The sequence below is a fragment of the Pinus tabuliformis genome, chromosome 8 (assembly GCF_031772625.1).
Source record: "Pinus tabuliformis cultivar Carrire ecotype Pingquan chromosome 8, CPIR1, whole genome shotgun sequence".
In the NCBI taxonomy this organism is placed as follows: Eukaryota; Viridiplantae; Streptophyta; class Pinopsida; order Pinales; family Pinaceae; genus Pinus; species Pinus tabuliformis.
In genome coordinates this window covers 990,628,203-990,651,725 of record NC_142294.1, presented here as the reverse complement: position 1 = coordinate 990,651,725, position 23,523 = coordinate 990,628,203, and the positions used below count along the sequence as shown (strand labels likewise).

The 23,523-nt window shown below is 37.7% G+C and overlaps 1 protein-coding gene and 1 pseudogene across 1 annotated transcript; both read right to left on the bottom strand.

Annotated features, from left to right (window-relative positions):
- Positions 1–4,594: 4,594 nt before the first annotated feature.
- Positions 4,595–5,553, bottom strand: LOC149238735 (DJ-1 protein homolog E-like). The gene is made up of 4 exons (XM_089369657.1): positions 5,412–5,553; positions 5,182–5,306; positions 4,999–5,054; positions 4,595–4,688 (listed from the first exon to the last, which is right to left on the bottom strand). Exons 1-4 carry the CDS (start codon positions 5,551–5,553, stop codon positions 4,595–4,597), a joined length of 417 nt encoding a protein of 138 aa, XP_089225783.1.
- Positions 5,554–5,582: 29 nt separating this feature from the next.
- Positions 5,583–12,432, bottom strand: LOC149238734 (phytyl ester synthase 1, chloroplastic pseudogene; annotated as a pseudogene).
- Between the last annotated feature and the right edge of the window lie 11,091 nt (positions 12,433–23,523).

Below are 23,523 nucleotides of genomic sequence, written 5' to 3'. Positions count from 1 at the left end.
TCATACTTCACCTTTTTCAGCGAACGTTAACTGGTCCAGCAACAAAATGGTATATCGAATTGCCTAGAGCTTCGTTTGATAACTTCAGCACCCTAGCCACAACCTTTTTAACCCATTTTCAGCTGCCCATAAGGTACGAAACGGGAACAGAGCTTCTTACCAATTTCAAGCAAATGATGGCCACTCACATATCTGATCATATTCATGAGTGGCAATGTCATCATAGAATGGTAAAAACATATGTTCCTAATCAGCTATTGGTTGAATGGTTTATTAAGTCATTGTTACCTTCTATTACGGAAGATGTGGCAAAAGGGGGAGTCGTCACTGAAGAGCAAGTAATTGCTTGTGCGCAATATCTAGACTTGATCTATACTCAGTCTGGCATGCTCTACGATAAAATCCATGATGCTCCTAGACCGGAATTTTTCGTTCCTCCATCTCCTAAATCAAAAAAAGACTCTCATGCCGGGGATGGCGTGATAGGAACGACCAACACGAAAACCGCAAAGGCTAAGCCGAAGAAAGCCCGTACGGTTTCAAGTCAAAATGCAAATGAAGAACTTCTCGCCTCGGAAGTAAATGTCATGTCGACTGACAAAGGCAAAGAAACCAAGAAACCAGGAGGCAGGAAGAAAAAGAAAGGGAAGAAGAATAAACAGGATGAGTCGTCCCCTGAAAAATCTTCTGCAAACCCTTTTGGAGATAGGAAACCAAAAATTCCATGCCTAATATGTGATGAGGATCATTGGACAAGAGAATGTTCGTATAAAGCTGAGCTTAGAAAATTCTTCAAGAATTCAAAAACCTCGGCAGTATTAATTGATCCGTTTCCAAATCCAGGAACAAATCTGGTTGCTAGTTACAATGCTTCCCCGTCCCAAGTGCTAATGTTGTCAGTTTCAAAGCAACAAAATGATGCTTTGATATCGACAAGGAATAAAGATTACTGGAATCCACGGCTATCATACAACAAGGCCAATGATCAACCTAGTAGTTCGACAACAACTTCGATCGAATTTGTGCCACCCATCATTCTTGAACTAACGATAAAGCCGCCAAAGGGACTAGTACACAAATTGACATTTAATCCTTGTGCCAGAGTAGCACATCATTATAATATAGTGGAATATTTGGCCCAATCGCCATCCGCTATGTCGACACTTGAGGTACTGCAAAATTTCCCCTCCCAAAAGCAGGCTTTATTATCAGCAATAGGTGGGATTGACCCAATGAATTCCAATCTTGTGTCCTTTAATCACAAAGGATATGACCCTTAGTTACCAGCTCAACTAGCTCTCCTCATGCAAGTGAAAGCCCTCAACAAAACTATTCATCGAACAATTATTGATGAGGGGGCATCTACATGTATTATGTCGATGAGTTTCTGGAAAACTTTAGGATCTCCACCCTTGTCGCGATCTTCGACAACATTAAAAGCATTTGATGGATGAACATACACCCCATATGGGATTTTAAGTAACTTGCAAGTCGAACTGGGGGGAAAAACAGTAGAAATAGATGTTAAAGTAATTGACGGAAACCTCGATTACAACATCCTACTGGGAAGGCCCTGGATATATGCTATGGCAACCGTTGTATCGACCTACTTCAGGAAGATTGTATTTCCCTTTCAAGGAGGAATTACAATCATCGACCAACAGACATTTCTCCCCAACAGTTCACAAGTTACGGGAAGCATTCTGATGATCCACGGAAGCCCTAATTCCCTTCAAAATATCGGAGTAGGCCTACTAAAAGACCCTACATTGATGGGTACTTTTTCCCTACCTCCTCCAAACAATCTGGCGGAAGTGGCAACAGTGGGAACCTGCAATATGATATCTTCTAGATTCAGAAGATTGTTGAGCATTTTGTCAGCATGGATCATCGCCCTAATAGAAATATTATAGCAATCAATTTTCTTGGCCTGGGGGGCAAACTCAAGTCAACACTCATCGCGTGTTTGGATAAATAGGTCTAAGGAATATGGCACCTCTTCAGATCCTTGGTCACATGTACACTCTACAGACAAAGGAATCATTCAATTAATGATGATAGGAGAGGCACCATGGGAAGATTACCACCATCGTTCCCATCTTCCGGATTACCACGAAGAATATTCCAACAACTTTAATCATCCTTCAGTTTTTTATTTTCTATAAAATACTATAAATACGGTGTATTATGAGGATAGTTCTTTTACTGTGTCAACCTCATTAAAAAATGAAACAACTCCCTTTCCAAGTCGAGTCTTTCAAAGATCTCGGAGGTAAACCTTCATTCCAATCACCGAGTTGAATGCAATGAAGGTTGGGGGGCATGCAAACTTATCACGAGCAGTGTTACCACAGGGTTCAAGCTCATTAAAAAATAAACCCGCCATGAGCACTGTTACCGTAGGGTTCAATCTCGTTAAAAAATAAACCCACCACGAGCAGTGTTACCGCAGGGTTCAAGCTCATTAAAAAATAAACCTAGCCACGAGCAGTGTTACCGCAGGGTTCAAGCTCGTTAAAAAATAAACCTGCCACGAGCAGTTTTTATGTGGAGTTCAAGCTCGTTAAAAATTAAACATAAGCAATGAGCAAACATTCCCCCAAAGTTTAAGCTCATTAAAAAATGAACCAATTTCTGGTAAATACCCATTGTGAATGCATTATCATCAGCTTTTGAGCCCTGGTCGTGTTCTCATTATGACCTCCACTCTGTTTTAGCCGGTCATTCACCTCCATTTGATTGTTTACCCCTTTTGAGGAATAGCTGCGAAGAGTGATCCTCTTAGCCATCCTTGTGACACTGTCGCGACTAGAAAATTCCAAACCGTATTTGGAATCAGCTGCTACTCGAAATTATCACTTGTTCCTCAAAAACGAGTCTCCTTTAAGCTCTTTTCACCTGACTCATAAAACATGAAAAGATTGCCGAGTGATTGGCCTCTCCAGCTTGTTAAAGCGACCGGAAGTGTTATCCCTCCTCTAGATTTTAATCTTTTTGGACCTGACGGATTATTACACAAAAAGATCGAGCGCTTGTCTTGTTCGGCTCGTTAAAATTACCGAAAATTCATCCCTTTCGTATTATTTATACTTTTTTGGACTTAAGGGATTACATGATGAAAAAGGATTATTGGAGTTTCCTTTATGTCCCTTTTCAGACTCTCTAAAATTAAAAAAGACGGATTTATCTTTGTCGTTAAACTTGTTAAAACTAAATAGCAGCAAACTATCCATACAGACAAGAACGAGTTTCACTGTCACTAGGCTCATTAAAATATAGCGACGGGTTTGCCCGAAGGGAAAATTATAGAACAAGCATATGTTATCCTCCTCAAGCTTGAAAAAAATAAAGAGGTACTGGTCAACAATGACTAGGGAAAAATTGGGAAGAAAACCTGAAGAAACTTTATTGGTAGCAAGTCGCGCTTGAACATGACACTTTCACTCCGCATCCGAATCGGGTTGGGTTGTTCCATTCACTGGTCCTATCACCATTGCTCCATCACACCATCCACATTTGGGGTTAACGCTACCAATCCACCATGTCAGTGTCGCCGGTATGTTCAAGAGAAGTCGCTCAAAGAATTCACCTATGTCTCATCCGCTGCAATACATTTGTTAGCGCTTGAGATTTCACCCTAGGCTGAGGAAGGTAAACCTTCAAGGCAACATCAAACCATTTCACCTCGTAGCTAGCCCTACGGGGTATGAGAAGGCTCTCTCCGGTCTATCTCGGCAAATTTTCAATGGGGTGAGATGACCAATCAAAGGTAACACTAATATTAAGCTAGTAAACTGATAAGGAGGGTTGATTTAAAGTTTTTTTTTTGGGTTTTTTAATGACGGGGTTTTTCTGGGCTGCATGGGCAAAATCACAGCTTCAAACAGAGAAATATAATGAACAACACAGGTTGACGACTGAGGCAAGGTAGGGAAGGAATTTAGCATCAAATCTAGATTTTTAAATGGGATGGCAAGACTGGTGAGGAGCTAAGGAGGGCAAATAATACTTTGAATCCTCCTTAAACAGAAGAAAACATTGAATATGAGCAAATTTATAGGAGGAGCATACAATACTATGAATTCCTACCTAAACACTTCATTTGCTCAATTAGATATGATCATGAGGTGAATGAAACATAACAGTTTACATATGAGACAAAAGGAAAACTTATGGTAGATTAACATACCACATGAATCTCAGAAGTTAGAGCTGTGAAATTTTCATTAAAAATCCCTGCAGAAAACTGTACATTGAAAGCTCTGTTCCAGCACTCAGCACTCAGAAAAATCCCTCCTCTCTCTCTCAAAATGAATTTTTAATACAATAAATAAAAATGCTGCCCAAAAACAGAGGCGTTGTTTTAACTAACGCCATAAAAATAGAGCAGATGGAAGCAAGAAACAAGAGGCGCCTTGTTCAACCCAGCGTTTTCACAGTTCAGAGCCGTCTTAATTTGGTCAACTGTACAGGATATGAGGCTATTGACAGTTGCAACCGATCCTAAAGATAGCGCACAGAGTCGATTAAAATCTGGAAAGCCACCGTCAACAACGAGCCACTGGAGATTGTGTCATGACATTGCTACCCAAACTCAACTGTGTGCCACAAAATCCGATGGTAAAGGAGCCACGTAGTTGGGATCACCACCGTTGAGAACGACATTCATGGCCATCAGTGCAGCTCTCCTGGAGAATAAGCATGTTACCTTGATTCGAATTCAAGTTGTTGACACGCAAACGAACCTATGAATGCCACTTTGCAAACTGCGCCCCAAAATCTGGAAATGCGTTGGCCATTTTAATAAAACTAATTTTCCACCAAAATTAGGAAAGGATCTTGATGATCTGGAGTAAATCCGCTGCATATATTTGAAGACGGATTGAATGCCGGTGTATTTGCAATTGACTGCCACATCACAGAATCCAGACCCCCCTACAATCTTTCTTATCCAATAATGATGGGCATATAATTTTTTTTTTTGGTAATCATCAAGACCTGAGAAGAAAAACGCTGAGCTGCTGCCCAGTGCTCCCATCGGGATTGATCTGAATCTGAAGACCCAACAACTCGTTCATAAGTTGCTCTCATATACATGAGCTCACCTTCTCTCCCTTAGTCACAGTGGGCGAAACTCCAGCCCCAACCGATATGGACTGCATCATCTTCAATACGGCTTACGGCTTGGTCGTTCTCTGTAACATTGCGTTTTATGGCAAAACCCACCTTGTGCCCATTGCAATACATGATCCATACAGGAACAGAAAACAAAGATCCATCGTGGGTGCTGTCCTCCTCATCGCTTTCTTTAGCCACATTTTCACCAATATTTATCTTTGTCTTCTGGTTTCGAGTTAGTTGAGTTGTTTGTCCCATATTTGATGCTTTTTAATGCGCAAAAACATGAGTACCAGCAAGAATCAATTGCCCACGACAGATAAAAGCAATGGGCTTGTTTGAATCAGAAGACCGCTTGACCAATTTAAGAACAGATTCATTTAGAGCTAGGTGCTCGGATGCCCTTCCTCCAGGAACTATCAACCCATCATACATGCTTGCATCAATGTCATCGAAAGATGCTGTCAAAACAAAATAGTGGCCTCAAATCATGCTGCCATTCAAACAAACTCTGCCTTCTCAGGCCGAAAGAGCTTGCATTGCTCACCCTTCCGATGTAGGACTTCACGAGCACCTCCAGGGTACAAAAGAATAAAGGAGTTGGATGATAAACGCCTCAGTAAATTCTTTCCTGAAACGGGCACTGCACCATGTAATCTTAATAGATCAAATAAATGTGGTCCTTGCAACACTTCTTCCATAAAGTCACCCATCGCCACCGGGTGTGCTATTCCACGAACCAATATATTCCGTTGCTTAAACAACTCTGAAACAAGGACACCAGTCTCAAGTCCGAACAACAAGTGTATTCCTACAAACAAAACAGGTCCTTCTTGGGGAAGTCCTGAAAGTCCTTTAACAATTTTCCCATGTTGATTTGTAGAAAACATAACTGGGCTGGTTAGCATTCTCATTATCTTCTAGAGTTGGAGGTACAAAATCAGAAATACAATCATGTGCTCGCGAGTGGCGGTAAAGCGAAACGCCCTTCATTATTGTTGATAAAGAAATGTCTTCTTCCAATAAAAGAGTATGACCACTGTTTTTGAAATACCGGACCTTGCAGTTTTTCAAAACACTTTTGAGCCGAAGTGCCTCCTCCCTGTTTGGAAGAAACTCATCCTTCCACTCACCATCAATAGCACATTATGCTTTAATGCATGCAATCTAAGATTTGTATAGATCTCTGCTGATTGAAACATTCTGAACTTCCACAGTAAGGATTCTCGTGGTATTGTTTTCACCAATATCCAGAATGTTTCTTGTGTAAAAGGGATAATTAAGTAAAACTCCTCAATCAGAATTTCCATCAAAGAAAACCAAGGGCGAAGAGGCGATTTGCTGAAGCAAGTTGCAGGATTCACCAAGACCAGGACAAGATCTATATCAGGATTATTTGCAGCAAGAGCCAAGCCCAAGGATCCACCCAAAGATTCTCCAACTAAATAAATTGGTCTTGAGGGTGCACGTTTAAACTCCCTTTTCAATGTTTCCTCAACAAAGGTCAAAACTCCTTCAAAGGATGTACGATCCATTGATGGAATATGCAGGCATAGAACCTCAAACAATTCCCCAAGAGACTGATGATGCGATGCCATTCCCAAACCGGTTCCATCTATGCAAGGGTATATGAGGCTATGAATATTTGATTAAGATCTGGAATGGATGAAGGAGCGGAAGGCATTGTTGATTTGATTATTAAATTGCCAGACTTTGATTGCTGATGATGCTTTGTTTTATCTTTGTGCTTTTGCAGGGATAGGAGCTTGAAATCACTGCCTTTTGAAGAGCTGGAGCATGAATTACATAATCTAAAACCACACATTAATGATTTCTCCTTCAAAACAGGGTTTTGAAGAAGAATCAATCTCTGACATGAGACGGAGTCTAACAACATTCACGCTCCATTCTTTCATGACCGCCACCCTGAACCCTATATCATCAAACCGTTTTCACCTCTAAAATCATTTACTCTGTTCCATGTCATAGATGTGGCATTCATTAAGGCCCTCCTACGGCGAGTCACTTCTTGTCAACATCAGCTCATTATCCAAGAAGTCGACTTAGGGACAACCCTTTTAGTACTTTGAAGCTTGCATGCCTCAATGGCAAGTTTCTCACTTCCAGCAACAGGTTTACATCGATGGCCTTCGACCGAAAGATTTTGCATGGTTTTCAACGCCAAGTCCCTTATTCACACCACGCAAATTGTACTGTAGTACCTTGAGGGCCATCATCATTATCGGTGATTCCTCTCGCGCCTATTAACAGCTTACATCATTGGCTGGTAATCAGGCAATGTATTTCCATGTTCAACCCCAAAACATCTTTGACATTGTACTCCGAGTGAAGATTGGATGAGTTTGAAGATCCCCATCCATACGAGCTACAATATATTTAGGAAAATAAAGACATCAAATGTACATTGTTGCTGCACAGATGATCATCTGAATCAAAGGATGATGACTCTATCAGAATCATCAGTCTCCTGCACAGACGGTTGTCTGTCTTATGTACATGAAAATGAATTTATAAAGCTGAGCATGGGAATGCCCGCCTCAGCTAGATCATGAAAAATATTATGAAGATAATGTATTGTATTGTATCATATTACAAGTCGCCTTCCAGCTCGAAAAAACTTCGGATCCTCATGATAAAGCATTTCACCCGACATCAAAAGATTAACGACCTCATGCTTTAGGGGGCAACTGTTATAGACATTTTTGGGCACTGCAACCCCAATCAAACATGTCCATAAACCAAGGGCTCCTAAGTCCCTAAAAGTGTTGTTCCATACCCTAAAAGAACAAGGTCAACTGATTACATCATCTCCCAGAAGTTCTGCATGAAAAATTGCTCAGAACTGGTCAAAACTGGACCATCTCACCTGCTCCAAAGTGTGATGCATCCCACCTAATGCACATGGGAGGTGTGATGTATACTGAAAATTCCTTTTATAGGGTGTGATGGACGAGAATAGACAAGTGCTGGAGACAGTTTGCTAAGTGGATGATCAAGGAATCTTCTAGAAACTTCTCATATGACACTTGCCTCTCAGAATTCGCCCAAGGATGAGTAAGAGATCAATGAAATCACCAAGTGGAGCCAAGAACTATCAGTGGAATGACACTAATCAAAAACCCAGAGCTGACTCACACCTCTGAAAATATCTATATATAGATCTCTCATCCCAGAGATCCAGAGGTTGGAGGCTGGAATTTTGCATCTTGTAAGGAAGTGTTGTTGGTTTCTTGTTGGAATATCATAGTGTTGGGTGATCTAAGCTTTTCATGAGGTGAAAGAAAGGCTTTCATGCTGGAGGATGACGCTGGGTCAGAACAATTGGTTGTAATCCTCTTTACTATTCTTGATTATTAATAAAGCTATTCAAGTTTTCCTCCACATTCTTGTATGTTTGATGATATATGCATTTGTGTGGTCAATATATATCTGGTCCTATATTGTTTATGATTGTAGATCTCTATTCTTAGATAGTATTATGCTGCTTTGAGTCCACAGGTGCTCTTTGAAGCTGGGTAGACGAAGGAGAAGCGGCAAGGATTTGTCAGAAAGGAGAGGACTCAAACAAGGAACCAAACCCAAGATTGAGGTTGGTGTCCTTCATTCCACTCTTATCTACTTTTCATAAAGGAAAACGAAAGTGGTTTTAGTTTGTTTGTTTCTAAGATAGCTACCAGTCTTAGTGGGACTAGCAGATCCGAGTGGACACTAGATTTCCCGATAACAATGGTGGTATCCAAAATGCCCGTATGGGTCAGGATACATAATATACCATTACTTTTTGGCACCACAAAGTATTAGAAGGAATTTGAAATTCTTTGGGGAAATTCTTAAAGGTGGATGTCGATCGAGTCTCAAAAGGAATTTTCACATTTGCCAGAATTTGTGTACAATTAGACCTTAGCAAAGGTTTACATGATTCCATTTTGTTGTTTCACAACAATCAACAGTTCTCACAACCCCTTGACTATGAGAACACGGCATTTCGTTGTCGTACATGTCTTCAAATAGGTCATCTTCAAAGAGCATGTCCACAAGTTAAAAAAGACCCCAAAAGAAAAAAGAGACAACCTCAAAAGCTAAAAGGTTGGCAATTTTCATAAACTCCCGAAGCAAAAGTAGAAGAATCAAACACCCAAGAAAACAACACAAACATAAATTATCAAAAATCCCAAGACACCTCGCAGAAGGAAGAGGTCGAGCATAATTCCTCTATAGTTCCAATGTTGTTCATTCAACAGTATCATATTGAGATGACTACATCAGAAAAAGAAGTAAGTGGTACCAAATGAATCCATGCATCAGAAAGTTCGGATTCTGATAAAGGAATCCTAGTAAATTTAAAATAAAATCGAATGGCTATTGTATCATCCACACCCAACTCTAATGGTTGGTGAAAAGTAGAAAAAATGAAAGGTAGAAAAGAGTAGACTAGTGTTAACTCTCTTATGAGTTTATATTGATCCTAGAATCCAGGAACTGTTGTTTTTATGCATATTCTTTTTAGTCTATACAATATGTAATTTTGTTCATTATGAATAAAATTGCAATTTTTCCTGGGCAAAAAAATTGATTTTGGTGCCTTCCGGTATGGCCAGTATATGGAACCCACTCAACGATTGAAGCTAACTCTTGTCAAAATGAGTGGCATTCGTTATATATGGCTATACCCTCCTCAATCTCTTGGAACTCCTGTTAAATTTTAAATGGATATTATTTATGAAAACAACAAGGACTTGGGAATGATCTTGGGCTCTAGAACTCCCATATGAGGTGCAACTGGCAAAGCCTCTATGTGAGCAGGCTCAATGATAGACCATGGTTCCAATCCAACAAAAAGTGTAAATAATCCACACAAAATGGGAAATGGAGAGGGGCACCAAGCCACAAACCATTGTCCACATACCACAAGTCTATAGCCCCAAACTAGCACTACCTCTAACAAATAATGGTATTTTGTAGAAATCATTTTTCTCTCCCTTTTGCAGAACTGCTAGCATGGGTTTTCTAGACAAAACCAATCCCTTCCATAAGTAAATTTTTCACCTTTGAGATAAGAATCTTAGAATAATAAGGGTGCTACCTTCCAAAATGTAAAATGAACAGTGGATATCTTTAACTCAAGGAACTTGTAGACCTTGTAGTAGAACAAAAAAATCACAACCTTAGGCTATATGAAGGAAAATCCATGCAACGAAAGAGAGACTATTCAACATAGATATTACCACCTATGACTATTTTAAAAGTGAGTGCCTCAAGGATACTAGTACTGAGTGAATGCACTATGGCCTGGGGGGCCTGATCCTTCTCTCAATCTATTTTTAACCCAAACTTGAAAATTATAGAAAAACCACAAATAGAAGCAAAAGTTGACCATCAAAACAATAGCAAGAAAATTATAATAATTCTATATATATAAATTAACCCCATGGAATTTTATATTCGCTAAGGTCATGAAAATCTTAAAACAATGCGAAAAATATTCGAGAAGGTACCCAAATCCACTCCGCACCTTCTCTATTCTATCATCACACATAGGAGGTAATTGAACCCTACTTGAATTTGTGACAAGCTTTAAAGAGATGCCGCCTATATTATCATGTTCATTCATTATGGAGGGTAATGGCCACATCCCTCCATGTTATTGCTTGAGGTGACAATGGCTATGCCACCTTCCCTCTCCCCTGCCTTCCTTAACATCCCATCTGAGCAGAAGGGTATAAGAAGTAACCTCTGTTAGAAAATTAGAAAGGCGGAAATATTTTATTTGTTTGATAATTACTTGTGATATTCTTATGTTCTTATTAAATTTCTTGTGTTCTTATTTTACTTTAGTTCACCAAGCAATTACCAAAAAAATAACACGAAGATCAAAGACACTATATGTAGGTGGACAGCCATGGAAAAACCCCTATCTAAGGGAAAACCTAGTCAACAACTCTTCCTTTAATATTTTCATGAGATGATCCAAGATTCCTTGACCTACATACACACTTCCTCTAATCACCAACTCAACCATTCATTTCTTCTTCAGATGATAACCTTCTAGCAAAAACTTCGATCTAGCACTTTGACTTCCCTAGCAACTAAACTTTGACCCAGCAGTAACTTCGATCCAACAATAACTTCAACCCAGCAATAACATTGATCAAGCAATAACTTCGACCTAGCAGAAATTTCGACCCAATAGTACTTTGATCCTATCAAGGTCCTATAATTTATAAGATCAAATTATCATTTAATAATTGCTTTCAGTATTTTAAATTGTAAATAATAGTTATTTTTGGAAATGATTTCCAAAAAATATAAAAAAATGAAAATGAAAAATGAAAAGAGGGTATAAATACAAAAAATAGAAAATAAATAAAGGAAATAGAAAATAAATGATAAATGAACCCCACAAAAAAATGAATAAATGTGATAGTGATGCTAGTTTAAGTGCCACTACTAGCCTTCTGGCTTTGTAAAGAATAAATTCACGAAATTGTGTGTAGGTTGTTTAGATGCCACAATTACTTTCTACTTGAAACATACAGTTTAATCATGTTCAAGCTGGTTTCAATTTATGTTAATTAGATTAGAGTGAATAACTTAGCCAAACAATGTAATCTTGGCTAAGATTAGATAGGTAGAATAGGTGAATAAATTTAATCCAACAATTTAATCTGGATTAATGCAGTTGATTAGATTAGTTTAGTGAGTTGAAATAAACATTCTTAGTCTGTTAAGAATGAAAAAAATAGATAGGGTTTGCAAATTTAAATGCACCCTTATTTGTTTTAAAAAGAATTAGAATAGGAAAATAATGGTTTTTCGATGTAATAGGCTAAGTGGTTCATTGTCCAAAGTATTGGACTTTGGTGTTATAATACATATGCTCGAAATATGTTGTGGGGCCAACCAGTGTTAAACCCCACCCATTTCACGATCCCCGATCATCCATCCACACTGATCCAATGACCCATGACCATTTTCGGATCCCCCCACCCCCCCGCAGGAATAATCTTTAACGGCAGGGGGGTCCAAAAAGCAGTCTCCTGCCCCCCTACATGTCAATGTCGTAGGATTTCGTACCCCCCCCCTTCGCTTACCAGATATTTCCTATCCCCCCTCCGAAAGCAGTTTCGCCTCCCTCCGCAACCCAACTTCTCGTCGATTGTCGTCTCCACGTCCCGTCTCAGCTACCATTCCCATCACACCACAAGTCCCTCCTCCCATCACTCCCACCAACATCCCCACGCCATTCGCCCACCTATCCTCAATTGCCACGTCCACAACCATTGCACATGCCATTATGGTTCTTTCTGTTCACCTGCGTCATTATATAAATCAATGTAGTATCATGACCATTAATCCAACAATTAAGCTCAATCCGCAGCTAATAAAAATTGAATTTTCATCTTTGATTATGCCTTCCTCTCTTTGCCTTATGAACATTACTCTTGCCCCTATTGCACTCTGATCTCACAGCAGTCCCTATTGCTCATCTCTAATAAATCTACAGAGGCACTATCACTGAAAGCTCCCGCCAATTCTTGAAACTTGCTGCAAATTCCTTCTGTCAAAATTTTTCCCCTATACATTCTACTACTACAATGGCACCCAAAGTCTCCCTTGTAGTGAATCATATGCTCACTCCCCCCGTGGACTTAGACCACATTCCACTCGATGACAGAGAGTACAAGATAGTCGAAACACAGTGTGAATTCGACCTCTTCGAATTACACTATTGGTTTCGGGATAATTACCTCAATCAATCTGATGAAATAAACCTCTAGCAGTCAAGACTTCCTCTATTTTCTTTCTCCCAGTCCTATCATTTTCCCGAATTCTTTTTAAAATGCCAAGCCTCTTACCTTTCAAGTAGGAGGGTTATTATTTCTCCAAATGGTGAAATTCTCTTCACCATTACATCTGATAGCATAAATCAAATGTTGCAAGTCCCCCACAGTGATTCCCTTACCCCTTTTTCCCTTGAAGCTCTCAGAGAAATTTATCAGAAATTAACCTTCCCCCAAAGAGCTAGAATTTTTTAAGTTTTCCTCCTCGAAGACTCTCAACTCCCTAAGAAAAATCCCCCTTATCCCTCTTCTATGTTCCCTCAAAGGACCAGATAGATTATCTCTGTCTTGTCATCCATTCTTGGTTACTATTCAGATGAATGGGTAGATGAGCCTATTCTAGGATTTCTATCCACCTTTTCTTCAGAAGAAGGACTATTAGTCACCTTTGACTATGGTCACTTCTTAGAAAATGTAATTCATGAACAATTCCTTCAGTTTCTAACTGAAGGAATGTTCAGATATTCTTCAATTCTCATGTACATGTTCATTTTATTTCAAACAGATAAGCTTCCTTTTGCAATGAAAAAGCTTGATCAGTAAGGAGAGTCATAGTCTATTGTCTTCTAGACTTCCTTAATCAGAAGACAATCACAGGAATTCAGCTTCACAGAATTCATCGATCAGTTTGTACATCCGAAAACTTTTTTGCTGAGTGTTCAGCAAGTTCCAAGGATAATTGAGGACATTCAGAAGGTTTTACATCTCAGTGAACAGGTGAAAACAGGGGACTGGTACCTTTACCATTCATTCACAAAAATTAGGGTGTACGGTTCAGAACTGCCACCTTATAAGTTTCCTAAGTATTTTCCAATGGGAATATTTGCCTTGCAGTACATCAGGAAAATAATTCACTCTAACAACATTCATTTTGTGGCACCCAAGAAGAAATCTTAGTTCTGGATCAAAACACAAATAGGAACTTTCATCTACAACAGTAGAGCAGCAGGAGAGGAAGTAGACCTCCTGTTGAAACAAATGAATTTCCCTCTCAATTTCACTTGGTCCTATAACCCCTTTTGGGTAATTTCCAAGTTAAGAGTGGAACAAAAAGCTACACCCTATGTGCATACTCAGAGGCCAGAAATAGAGAACTATATGAACCAGCACACTTGGGTAGAGAATACATTGCAAGAGCCCGAGGAGTAGGTACTTTCTAGGACAGCTTTAGAGACTCCCATACCCAAATAAAAGACAAATAAGAGATGGATAGAGTATGATTCCCCCTCAGTTACAGAAGTCTCTGCCAAAGAGTTCAAAACATACACAAAGAAGATTAAAACAGGCTTTGAAATAGACTTCACACCACTAGAGGACACACCAGGCACTATTGTACTCTCAAGTTTTCAGAATTTTAAGTTGGACAGTGGTACCACAGAGTCCCATCATCCTTGACTACTAAAGAGATTCCAGCTACTATACCTCAAACACTAGAGTCATCTACAAAGAAGATGCAACTAGATATTTTCAAATATATAAAGAGATCAAGCAGAGGAATGAAGCCATTCATGTTAACATATCTTGTCAATTCAGGAAGCAATCTTCCTCCATACAACACAGGATTATTTCAACATATGATACAAAGAATGAAAGGATGCATATGCCATTCTTGCAGGTCGAGGTCCCTCAATCAAAGTCAGCAACAGATTTCAAAAAAACTACTTTTGAATTTGAGGCAAAGGATGTCCAGCCTTTAGATCAAATAGATATGCACAGGCAGGTTGGAGAAATGGTATACTCTACTTTGACACAAACTGTTATCACTACTTCCAAACTACATCTTACTTTCAATAATGTGCAATCTCAGCTTAAATTATAGAAAGTGTCCTCACTTGCCAAAGATACCAGAATCAAATACTTGGAGGAAATGGTGATCAAAGCAGCCTTTTATCCAGACAATTCAAAATCCATGGAGGAGAAAATCAGGAAGAAAAATGTTGACATAGAAACCCTAAAGAAGAAATTGAATTTGCCTACAACAGAAGACCCCCAGGCCAAGTGACTTGGAGAGGCGAGCTATAAAAGGAATAGATGCTAAAACTTCTAGTGGAACAAAGTGCACATATCAAATAAATGGAAGCATAGATGGACAAGTTGATAAAAGAAAAGGAACAGAGTTCACAACTCGCACTGATTCCTCTTGATGTAGTTCTCATTGCATCACTACTTCAAACAGGTGTCCCTATAGCAGCCACAACAATAGGAACATCATCTTCTACTGTGCTTCCCACATTAGTTGCAGATGACTCCGTTAAGTTAGCTGAATCCATGGAAAACATGTCTATACAGGGAGAAGAGCTAAAGAAGTTGAGGCAAGAGGTGAAATTACTAAAGGAACAGAGTGCAAGATTTGAAATTGCCTTCCTGACAGAAGCATAGAAGTATGAAACATTGTCCCAGAGATTGCAGAAGATGGAAAAAGATTGTGCCATGGGAAACACATTGGCACAGGTAAAAGAAAATATATGGAAAAGGATCAATGAAGACATGGAAGACATTTGGCCTTTAATCCAAATTATTTTTTAGCAACAGGAGCTTATTGAACAGTCCAATCAATCCATTGAGCATGTCAGAAATCAATTGGGAGATAAACCCAGTGAAGCCTCTAAGCTCATCAAATTTCTTAGCTCCAAGAACAGTCAAGAATTGGAAGAGTTGGAAATTAAAGACAAAACAGAAACAATTTTGGAAGTCAAGAAAGATTTGACTAAAGGAAATCTGATGAGATAGCTTGAAGAGAAGTGTCAAATTATGAACATTGGTATACATAAATTCTTCGCCAAGTTGGAGCCCCTTTACAAGAAAGGACTTCCAAACTTATTAATTATTAATGATAAGCTCAGCACGTGGTCGGATTACATTGAGAAAATTATTACCAAGGCAAGAGATAGTTCAAAGGTTACAACTGGAAGATTCAGTATGGTAGGAAAGGCGTTCCTAGAATCATTGGCATACGATCTCAACATTCAGTATGCAATTAAAAGTCTATTCATCACCAAGCCGAAATTTTCCAAATATATTGAAGTCGACGAAGTGTACATATAGTTGATGAAGATGAATATCCCAAGGACAACGTTGGGATAAACTTTGTGAGTTACTGAAGTAAGAAGTAGTTTCGGGAGCACAGCTCAGAATTACAACACATGCATAATTTGAGCGCTAGACATCCAGTTTTTCCACCAATAGGGTGCCACCACTTCAAATAGTTTGATTTTCCCTAATATCATTGTAATAAGTTAGATTGATTTAGTTTTATTATTTCTATATGCATCCTATTCATTCTGATAGGATATTTTTGTAAATTAATTATAAAACTTCATCTTTAGAAGTATCAAGGCTTTTTTTGTACGAAGAACTCTATTGTGTATTTTTGAAGCATCAGCGGATTTACCAATAATACAAAAGCTCTTTCACAGGATTCTTGTGTCAATTTGTTGGTGAAGTGCATCTATCGTCTTATGTGTTTATATTTCTCTGTTTATAGCACATAGTTGTTTTCAAATCTGAATTATTCAATAGATAAGTAAAGGGTAAAATTTATTTAAATCTACACTTTGCACTCGGCTACGAATAATTTCAATGTTTTCTTCTGACCTTTAAATATATAATTCAGGTTCTCTATAATTAAAGTGAATATTAATTTTTTCTTCCTTCCCCATTTCATAAACTAAAAGAATCCATTTGGTTTGGATACCCTGCCCTGTGAGATCTATTTGTAAATATTGTAGTAAATATGTATTTTATGTAGCAGACTCCATAACCCAATGGTAATATAGTTATCAACCAACCATTCAAATTCAAATCAAGCCTCAAACTTCATAACTAGCCTAATATTCAATCCAACAAAGTTAAATCTTATAGAGAAAGCCCTCTCTGAAGCTGGCAAGGCTAGATCCTAGCTTCTAAAGTTAGTTTGTGGTTACCTTTGTGATTTTCTTCTGCAACCTCAAAAAATTACAGAGTGCTAACATTCTAGTGACCATACTAGGGAAGTAAAAAATAATCCTTCATTTCATCATCATAATATATTATTTCCCTAATTTCTACATCCTTATTTCAAGAAATCTAATTATCAAAACATTGGAAATAAAGGATTAGAGGTTGTTTTTCATTTTTAAAGACCGAGCTCCAAAACGAATTTATACCTGAGCCAATCCCAATCCAGACCCACCTGAAATTTTAGAAAATCCTGAAAGGATACTAAGAAGGAGAATTTTAGTTGAAAGCCAAGGAAGAAATAGCCCCCTTTCAAGGGCCAATTCTCTTCCTGAAAACCTTGACACCATTCAAGATATTCAGTTCGACTTACCTTTCGAACACAGTATTTTTAGGACTAAGTCTGAAACTTTTGTTGATCAGACAGTGGTTGATGAAGCCATTCTTCAACCCTATAAACCAATAAGACCATCTGTTGAACCTGATTTGGATCAGTAAGCCCTTCAGAAGTTTGACAAATTGCAAAATCTTGTGTCAGCACTTGATCAGGTTGTACATCATTCTTATATACAGTAGTCTATTGAAATTTTTTCTCTTACCATTACAGCATCCACTTCATCTTCCCAATCAGTTCATCCAACATCAGTTGGCCCTACCTCTTCTATAATTTCTACTACTCATCCAGTAGTATCACAAGTAGTAACTCAATTAATTCCCACAAATCCTATATCTGCTCCTCCCTTAAGACCAAATATCATGGTTGCTCGCTATGCACCCCTAGTTTTACTTGCCCAATTGCATGATATGCCCCAAGACTATCAAACTAGGATTCCCCAATTTGATGGTACTATTGCTATCAGTGCACAGCAGCACATAGATAGGATGAATGACTTTTTTGATCTTCATGAAGTAGATGAGAATGATGTAAAACTAAGGCTTTTTGCTTAGAGCTTAGGTGGATAAGTCAAAAAGTGGTTCAAAAACTTAGCAGCAGGTAGTATAACTGACCTTGTTGTTTTTCACCAATCTTTCCTAACTAGGTGGTAAATTAAAAATATTCCTCTATAGATCCTTAACGATTACAAAAACCTTAAGAGAGTACCCAATGGAACTGTAGAAGAGTATTGTGACAGATTTAATAGGGTTTACAATGCAATTTCCATTTCCATTAAACCACCCCCGGGCTTGGCCATGATACATTTCCCAGAAGGATTCGATGTTTATATGGCCTATCAATTGAGAGAAAGAGATCCTGCAACCTTAGGGGAGATGCAAGAAAAATGCACTTTAAGTAGAGGCTAATTTATTAGCCAGGAAAGTTAAGTTAACAGCTGAAAAAAGAGTAACAACAAAATAGGAACATTCATCTTCTACTTCCACTGATTACAAAATAGATAGTTTACTGAGAACAGTAGAGAAAATGATGGATAGAATTAGTATAGATGATAGGGATCCTCATGGAGAAAATCAAACTGGGAAAATAAGGAATCCAAACTATAGAAGAAATCAACCCCAGACAAAAAAAAGGGACCCAAAAGGTCCAGACTAGGTGGTAGTATCTCCTTTCCAAGAAAATTATACATATGAGGAGGATGAAGTAGTTGATGATACAGAGGACACTCAAATAAATCTCATGAGGGTAAATGATAATGACTATATTTTTCTTACTAAGGAAGAACAAGACCTTTTCATGTTATCCTAGAATGAAATAGAACCTAAAGAATCAAAGGATTACAAGAAAGGCTTTGAGAATGCCATTATGGAATTCCATAAGAAATACAACCTTTGGAGTAGGAAAACACCTTATACTCCAACAAAGAAACCATTTGAAACACTTGCCAAAAAGAATGTTGAGATTATTACTAGAAAGAATCTTGATGTTCTAATCCAGAGAAAACCTGATACTGCATTCAAATCAAATCAAAATAATGATCCCTCTACCAGCCAACAAAGAGATATATCCCAAAAACATGTGGCTAATAAACAAGAATCTTCCAATTCAAATAAAGCACAGACATCATTTAATATAGAAAATGAATTGGAAAAACTCAAAATCACCATTTCTTTAACGGAATTGATGAATAAAACAGCCTATAGATCCCATGTAATGAAAGCGTTGAGCATAGGAGAAAACGTTGATACATTCAACGTATCAGATGATTAACCTAAAATAATATTTGGCCCAGAAGTTGATGGAAAACTTAAAGAGGGAGATGTACCTCCCTTTTATGTTACCCTAACTATTCATGATAAAATCTTACACAATGCTACGCTTGACTTAGGGGCCTCCCACAATCTTATGCCTAAAGTAATTATGGAGAATTTGAGATTATATATTACCAAAAGGTATAAAGGTCTGTATTCATTTGATTCTTTTCAAGTTAAGTGCATTGGACTTACAAAATATTTATGTGTAAATTTAGTCCAAATACCAGCCAAAAGTGTACTTATGGACATAGTTGTTGTTGATATCCCTCCCAAATATGGCATGTTGCTTTCCTGTTCATGGGGAGTCAAACTCCAAGGAACCTTACAGATGGATATGTCCTATGCAACAATCCCAGCCTTTGGTAGAACAGGAGAATCTATAGAGAGAAACTTATGAAATTCATGATCACCACTCAGGATAGGACCTAACAATTATCCTATATATTATGTTCATTTTGATCTTGACTCATTTATTTGGAATAATGATGTAATTACACAAGAACAAGTCCCTGATCATAGTATAGCTCTTTGTCTCACTGCCAATGGTCAAACATTAATCAATGAACAGGATAATTCAAATGAGGTTTTATGGAATTTGAGTTTTGATGGATCAGTGAGTAAAGAAGGAGTCGGTGTTGGTGTATGGGTTTCTAATTTATATACTCATCACTCAGAAGGTCACTCCGACAAATTGAATCTCCAGTGTTCTAATAATGTTTCATAGTATGAAGCCTTAATCTTAGGTTTACAAATTTTGAAGAAACTTGGTGCTAAATGGATTGCCATTCATGGAGATTTTGAGTTGGTGATAAAAAAAATCAAAGGAGAATACTCTTCAAAACATCTTAGGATGAGAGCATATAGAAATATTGTGTTGGATTTTCTAGATTCTTTTACTGAATATAGTTTGTATGTGGTTTCAAGAGATCAAAACATATTGTCTGATGGTCTTGCTCCTTTGGCAAGTACTTGAAAATTACCATTTCATCCTACTCGTTCATTTACTGGCAAAGTGACAAATAGACCTATTGTACCTGATAACATTAGATACTAGCAGGTTTTTGGAGATGATGCTCATATTGAAAAAGTTTGCAGTCTAAAGATGAATTTGAAGATGCTAATATAGATATAGAATTTGATGTAGAAGATATTGTACATAGTAGTGTGAATAAATTAGAATTGCATGAAATAGATGAAGAAAAACAAGAAACAGATATTTTACAACTGAAAGACAATATCCTACCTAGAGGGCTTGTTCCATTAGAAGATTTATTTGATTTCAATGATGTAGCTAAGAAGCCCAAAATTGAACCCACTGGAGCTGGTGTTGAGGAACATAATATTGGGACTAAACTTCAACCCAAAATGATCAAACTGTCCAAATCCTTACCCCCGGCTGAAAAGTTGAAGTACATTAAATTGTTCAAAGAATTCATTGATGTTTTCACCTGGAGTTATGAGGACCTAAAATCCTATGACACTAGTATCATACAACACAAAATTCCCTTGAAAGAAGATCATAAACCCTTTAAACAAAAATTAAGGAGGATTAATCCAATGCTTATGCCTTTGGTTGAAAAAGAGGTAAAAAGAATGTATGATGCAAAAATCATAGTACCTTTGAGATATTCCAAATGGGTATCCAATTTGGTTCCCACTTGGAAAAAGACTGGTGAAATCAAGCTCTGCATTGATTTCTAGAATTTAAATAAAGCCTCTCTAAAAGACAATTACCCTTTGCCCAAGATGGACCACATCCTACAAAAGGTGGTTGGATCCAACAGGATTTCCTTGTTGGATGGCTTTTCTGGTTATAACCAAGTCTTAGTACACCCAGACAATCAAGAGAAGACAGTGTTTACTACACCTTAGGGCACTTTCATGTATGTGAAAATGCCTTTTGGTCTAATGAATGCTGGAGAAACTTTTCAGAGAGCCATGGATTTCACTTTTGCTGATGAAATGGGTCATTTCATAGTTATATATATGGATGACATCATTGTTTTTTTGAAAACAGATGAGGAACACTTAAATCACCTGAGAAGAGTTTTTGAAAAGTGTCGGAAATTTGGCATTTCCCTCAACCCCAAGAAAACATTATTCAGTTTGCAAGAAGGAAAACTGTTGGGACACATAATTTCGAAAGAAGGAATCAAGATAGATCCCAATAGAATCGAAGCTATAATCAAAATTAATCCCCCAAGGAATATAAAGGAAGTTCAATCTTTTATTGGACAGATAAATTTTCTAAGGAGATTCATTCTGAATTTAGTTGAGATTTTAAAGAATATAACCAACATGCTAAAGAAAGATACTGAGGTGAAATGGAACATGGAAGCTAGACAATCATTTAATAATGTAAAGTAGGCTTTAACTCAGGCACCTGTGTTAATTAGTCCAAATTTTACTAAAGATTTCCTAATTTTTTCATTTGATTCTGAGCACATTATTGTTGCAGTTCTCTTACAAAAGAAAAAATGAGGGTCATGAATAACCTATTGCTTTCTTCAGCAGAGCTTTGAAATATGACATTATGGAAAAACAAGCTTTTTCCCTCGTAAAGGCCATAAAATATTTTAGAGTGTATATTCTTCATTCACACATTATTTATTTTTTTCCAAGTGCAGTAGTAAAATATACACTAACTCAAAATGATCGCGATGGGAAAAGGGGTAAGCAAATTGTTGTTATATTAGATATGATATTGAAATCTGACCCACTAAACTCATCAAATGTCAAGGGTTAGCAAAATTAATGGTAGAATCTAAATTACATGCTTTAAATATAAATTTCTGTCAATATTTAATGAACTAGATGAGCTGGAAACTCCACTGGTAGCATAAGCTTTTGTTACCTCTCCCTAGTATGCAGACATTATTTATGTTTTACATAATTTACAACCTCCTCCTAGTTTAACTAAAACAAAGGCTAGATTTAGAAAACTTAAAGTTGTTTAGTTTTGTATTTTGGATGAAAATCCGTTTTGGAAAGATGATGGTGGTGTTTTAATAAATTGTTTGTTGAAAAATGAAGCACATAAAGTCATGCAAGAGTTCCATGAAGGAAACTGCGGTGGACACATGTATTGGAAGACTACTACAAATAATATTTTGAGGGCTGGTTTTCATTGGCCCACCCTATTTTCTATTATCCAAAAGAAAGTTACTTCATGCCACAAATGCCAAAGATTTTTCCTTTACCCTTGAGGCCTATATCTGCTGAAACCCTTTCCAACAATGGGACCTTGACTTCATAGGAGAAATCCACCTTTCCTCATCTTCCCAACACAAGTGGATTCTGACAACCACCAATTACTTTACAAAATGGGTAGAAGCCATACCTACTAGACAAACATCCGATGTTGTCATCATAAAATTTATGTAGAACAATATCTCGACAAGATTTGGATGCCCTAGGAAAATTATTACTGACAATGCTGCAACTTTCAAGTCAAAAAGGATGGTAGATTTTTGCAACAAATATCAAATAACATTGGGACATTCTACAACTTATTACCCTCAGGGAAATGGACTAGCAGAATCTTCCAATAAAATCTTAGTTAACATTATTAAAAAGTTGTTGTAGGACAATAAAAAATCATGGCACAACAAGTTGGTTAATGCATTGTGGGTAGACAAGCTTACTACCAAAAAGTCAATAGGCATGTCTCCATATCAGCTAGTTTATGGGATAGATGTTGTTTTTCCAACTTCGTTGGGAATTCTTGTTTTAAAGATGATGCAAGAATTGGAGGTGGAACCAAATGATTTACAGAGGAGAATAAACCAAACCATTCATTTGCATCAGATAAGAGAAGTAGTTCATAACAGAACTCAGTTGATCCAAGATAGCATCAAGAAGACATTTGACCAAAGGACTAAAGCTGATGACTTTCAGATCGGCAATCATGTTTTGAAATGGGATTCCATAAGGGAAGAAAAAGAAATCATGGTAAGTTCGACAACTAGTGGATGGGACCTTATATTATTGATTCTTACCGAGGTAATAGTGCATTTTGTCTGAAGAACACAGATGGAACAGAATTACTTGGAGGACCTGTCCATGGTAGGATGCTAAAGAATTATGTTTTTCAGGACTAAGAAAGTGTTTTTATCACACCTATTATAGATACCATTTACTGTCATGAGTAGGTAGCTTATGTCTGAAAGGTGGAGCCCATGGAGAAGGTCCTGAGCTTTGAGGCATTTTTCTACCATAACTACAGAAAACAAAAAAAATCAGATGCAGCCAATACTGAAGATGAGGATTCAAGGTTACTCATCTATGGTGTTCTTGACACTTCACCAGGAAGTGTCATCCCCAACTGGAGCCACTGTTAGGGTCCTATAATTTATAGGATCAAATGATCATTGAATAATTGCTTTCAATATTGCAAATT

Bases quoted from the DNA above. Each gene is read 5' to 3' on its own strand.
- LOC149238735 (XM_089369657.1), bottom strand. From the start codon at position 5,553: ATGTATGATGGGTTGATAGTTCCTGGAGGAAGGGCATCCGAGCACCTA. The intron at 5,307-5,411 runs GTACTCATGTTT...ATGTGGCTAAAG, and splicing joins TGGGCAATTGATTCTTGCTG to AAAGCGATGAGGAGGACAGC. The intron at 5,055-5,181 runs GTAAGCCGTATT...TTGGGTCTTCAG, and splicing joins TTACAGAGAACGACCAAGCC to ATTCAGATCAATCCCGATGG.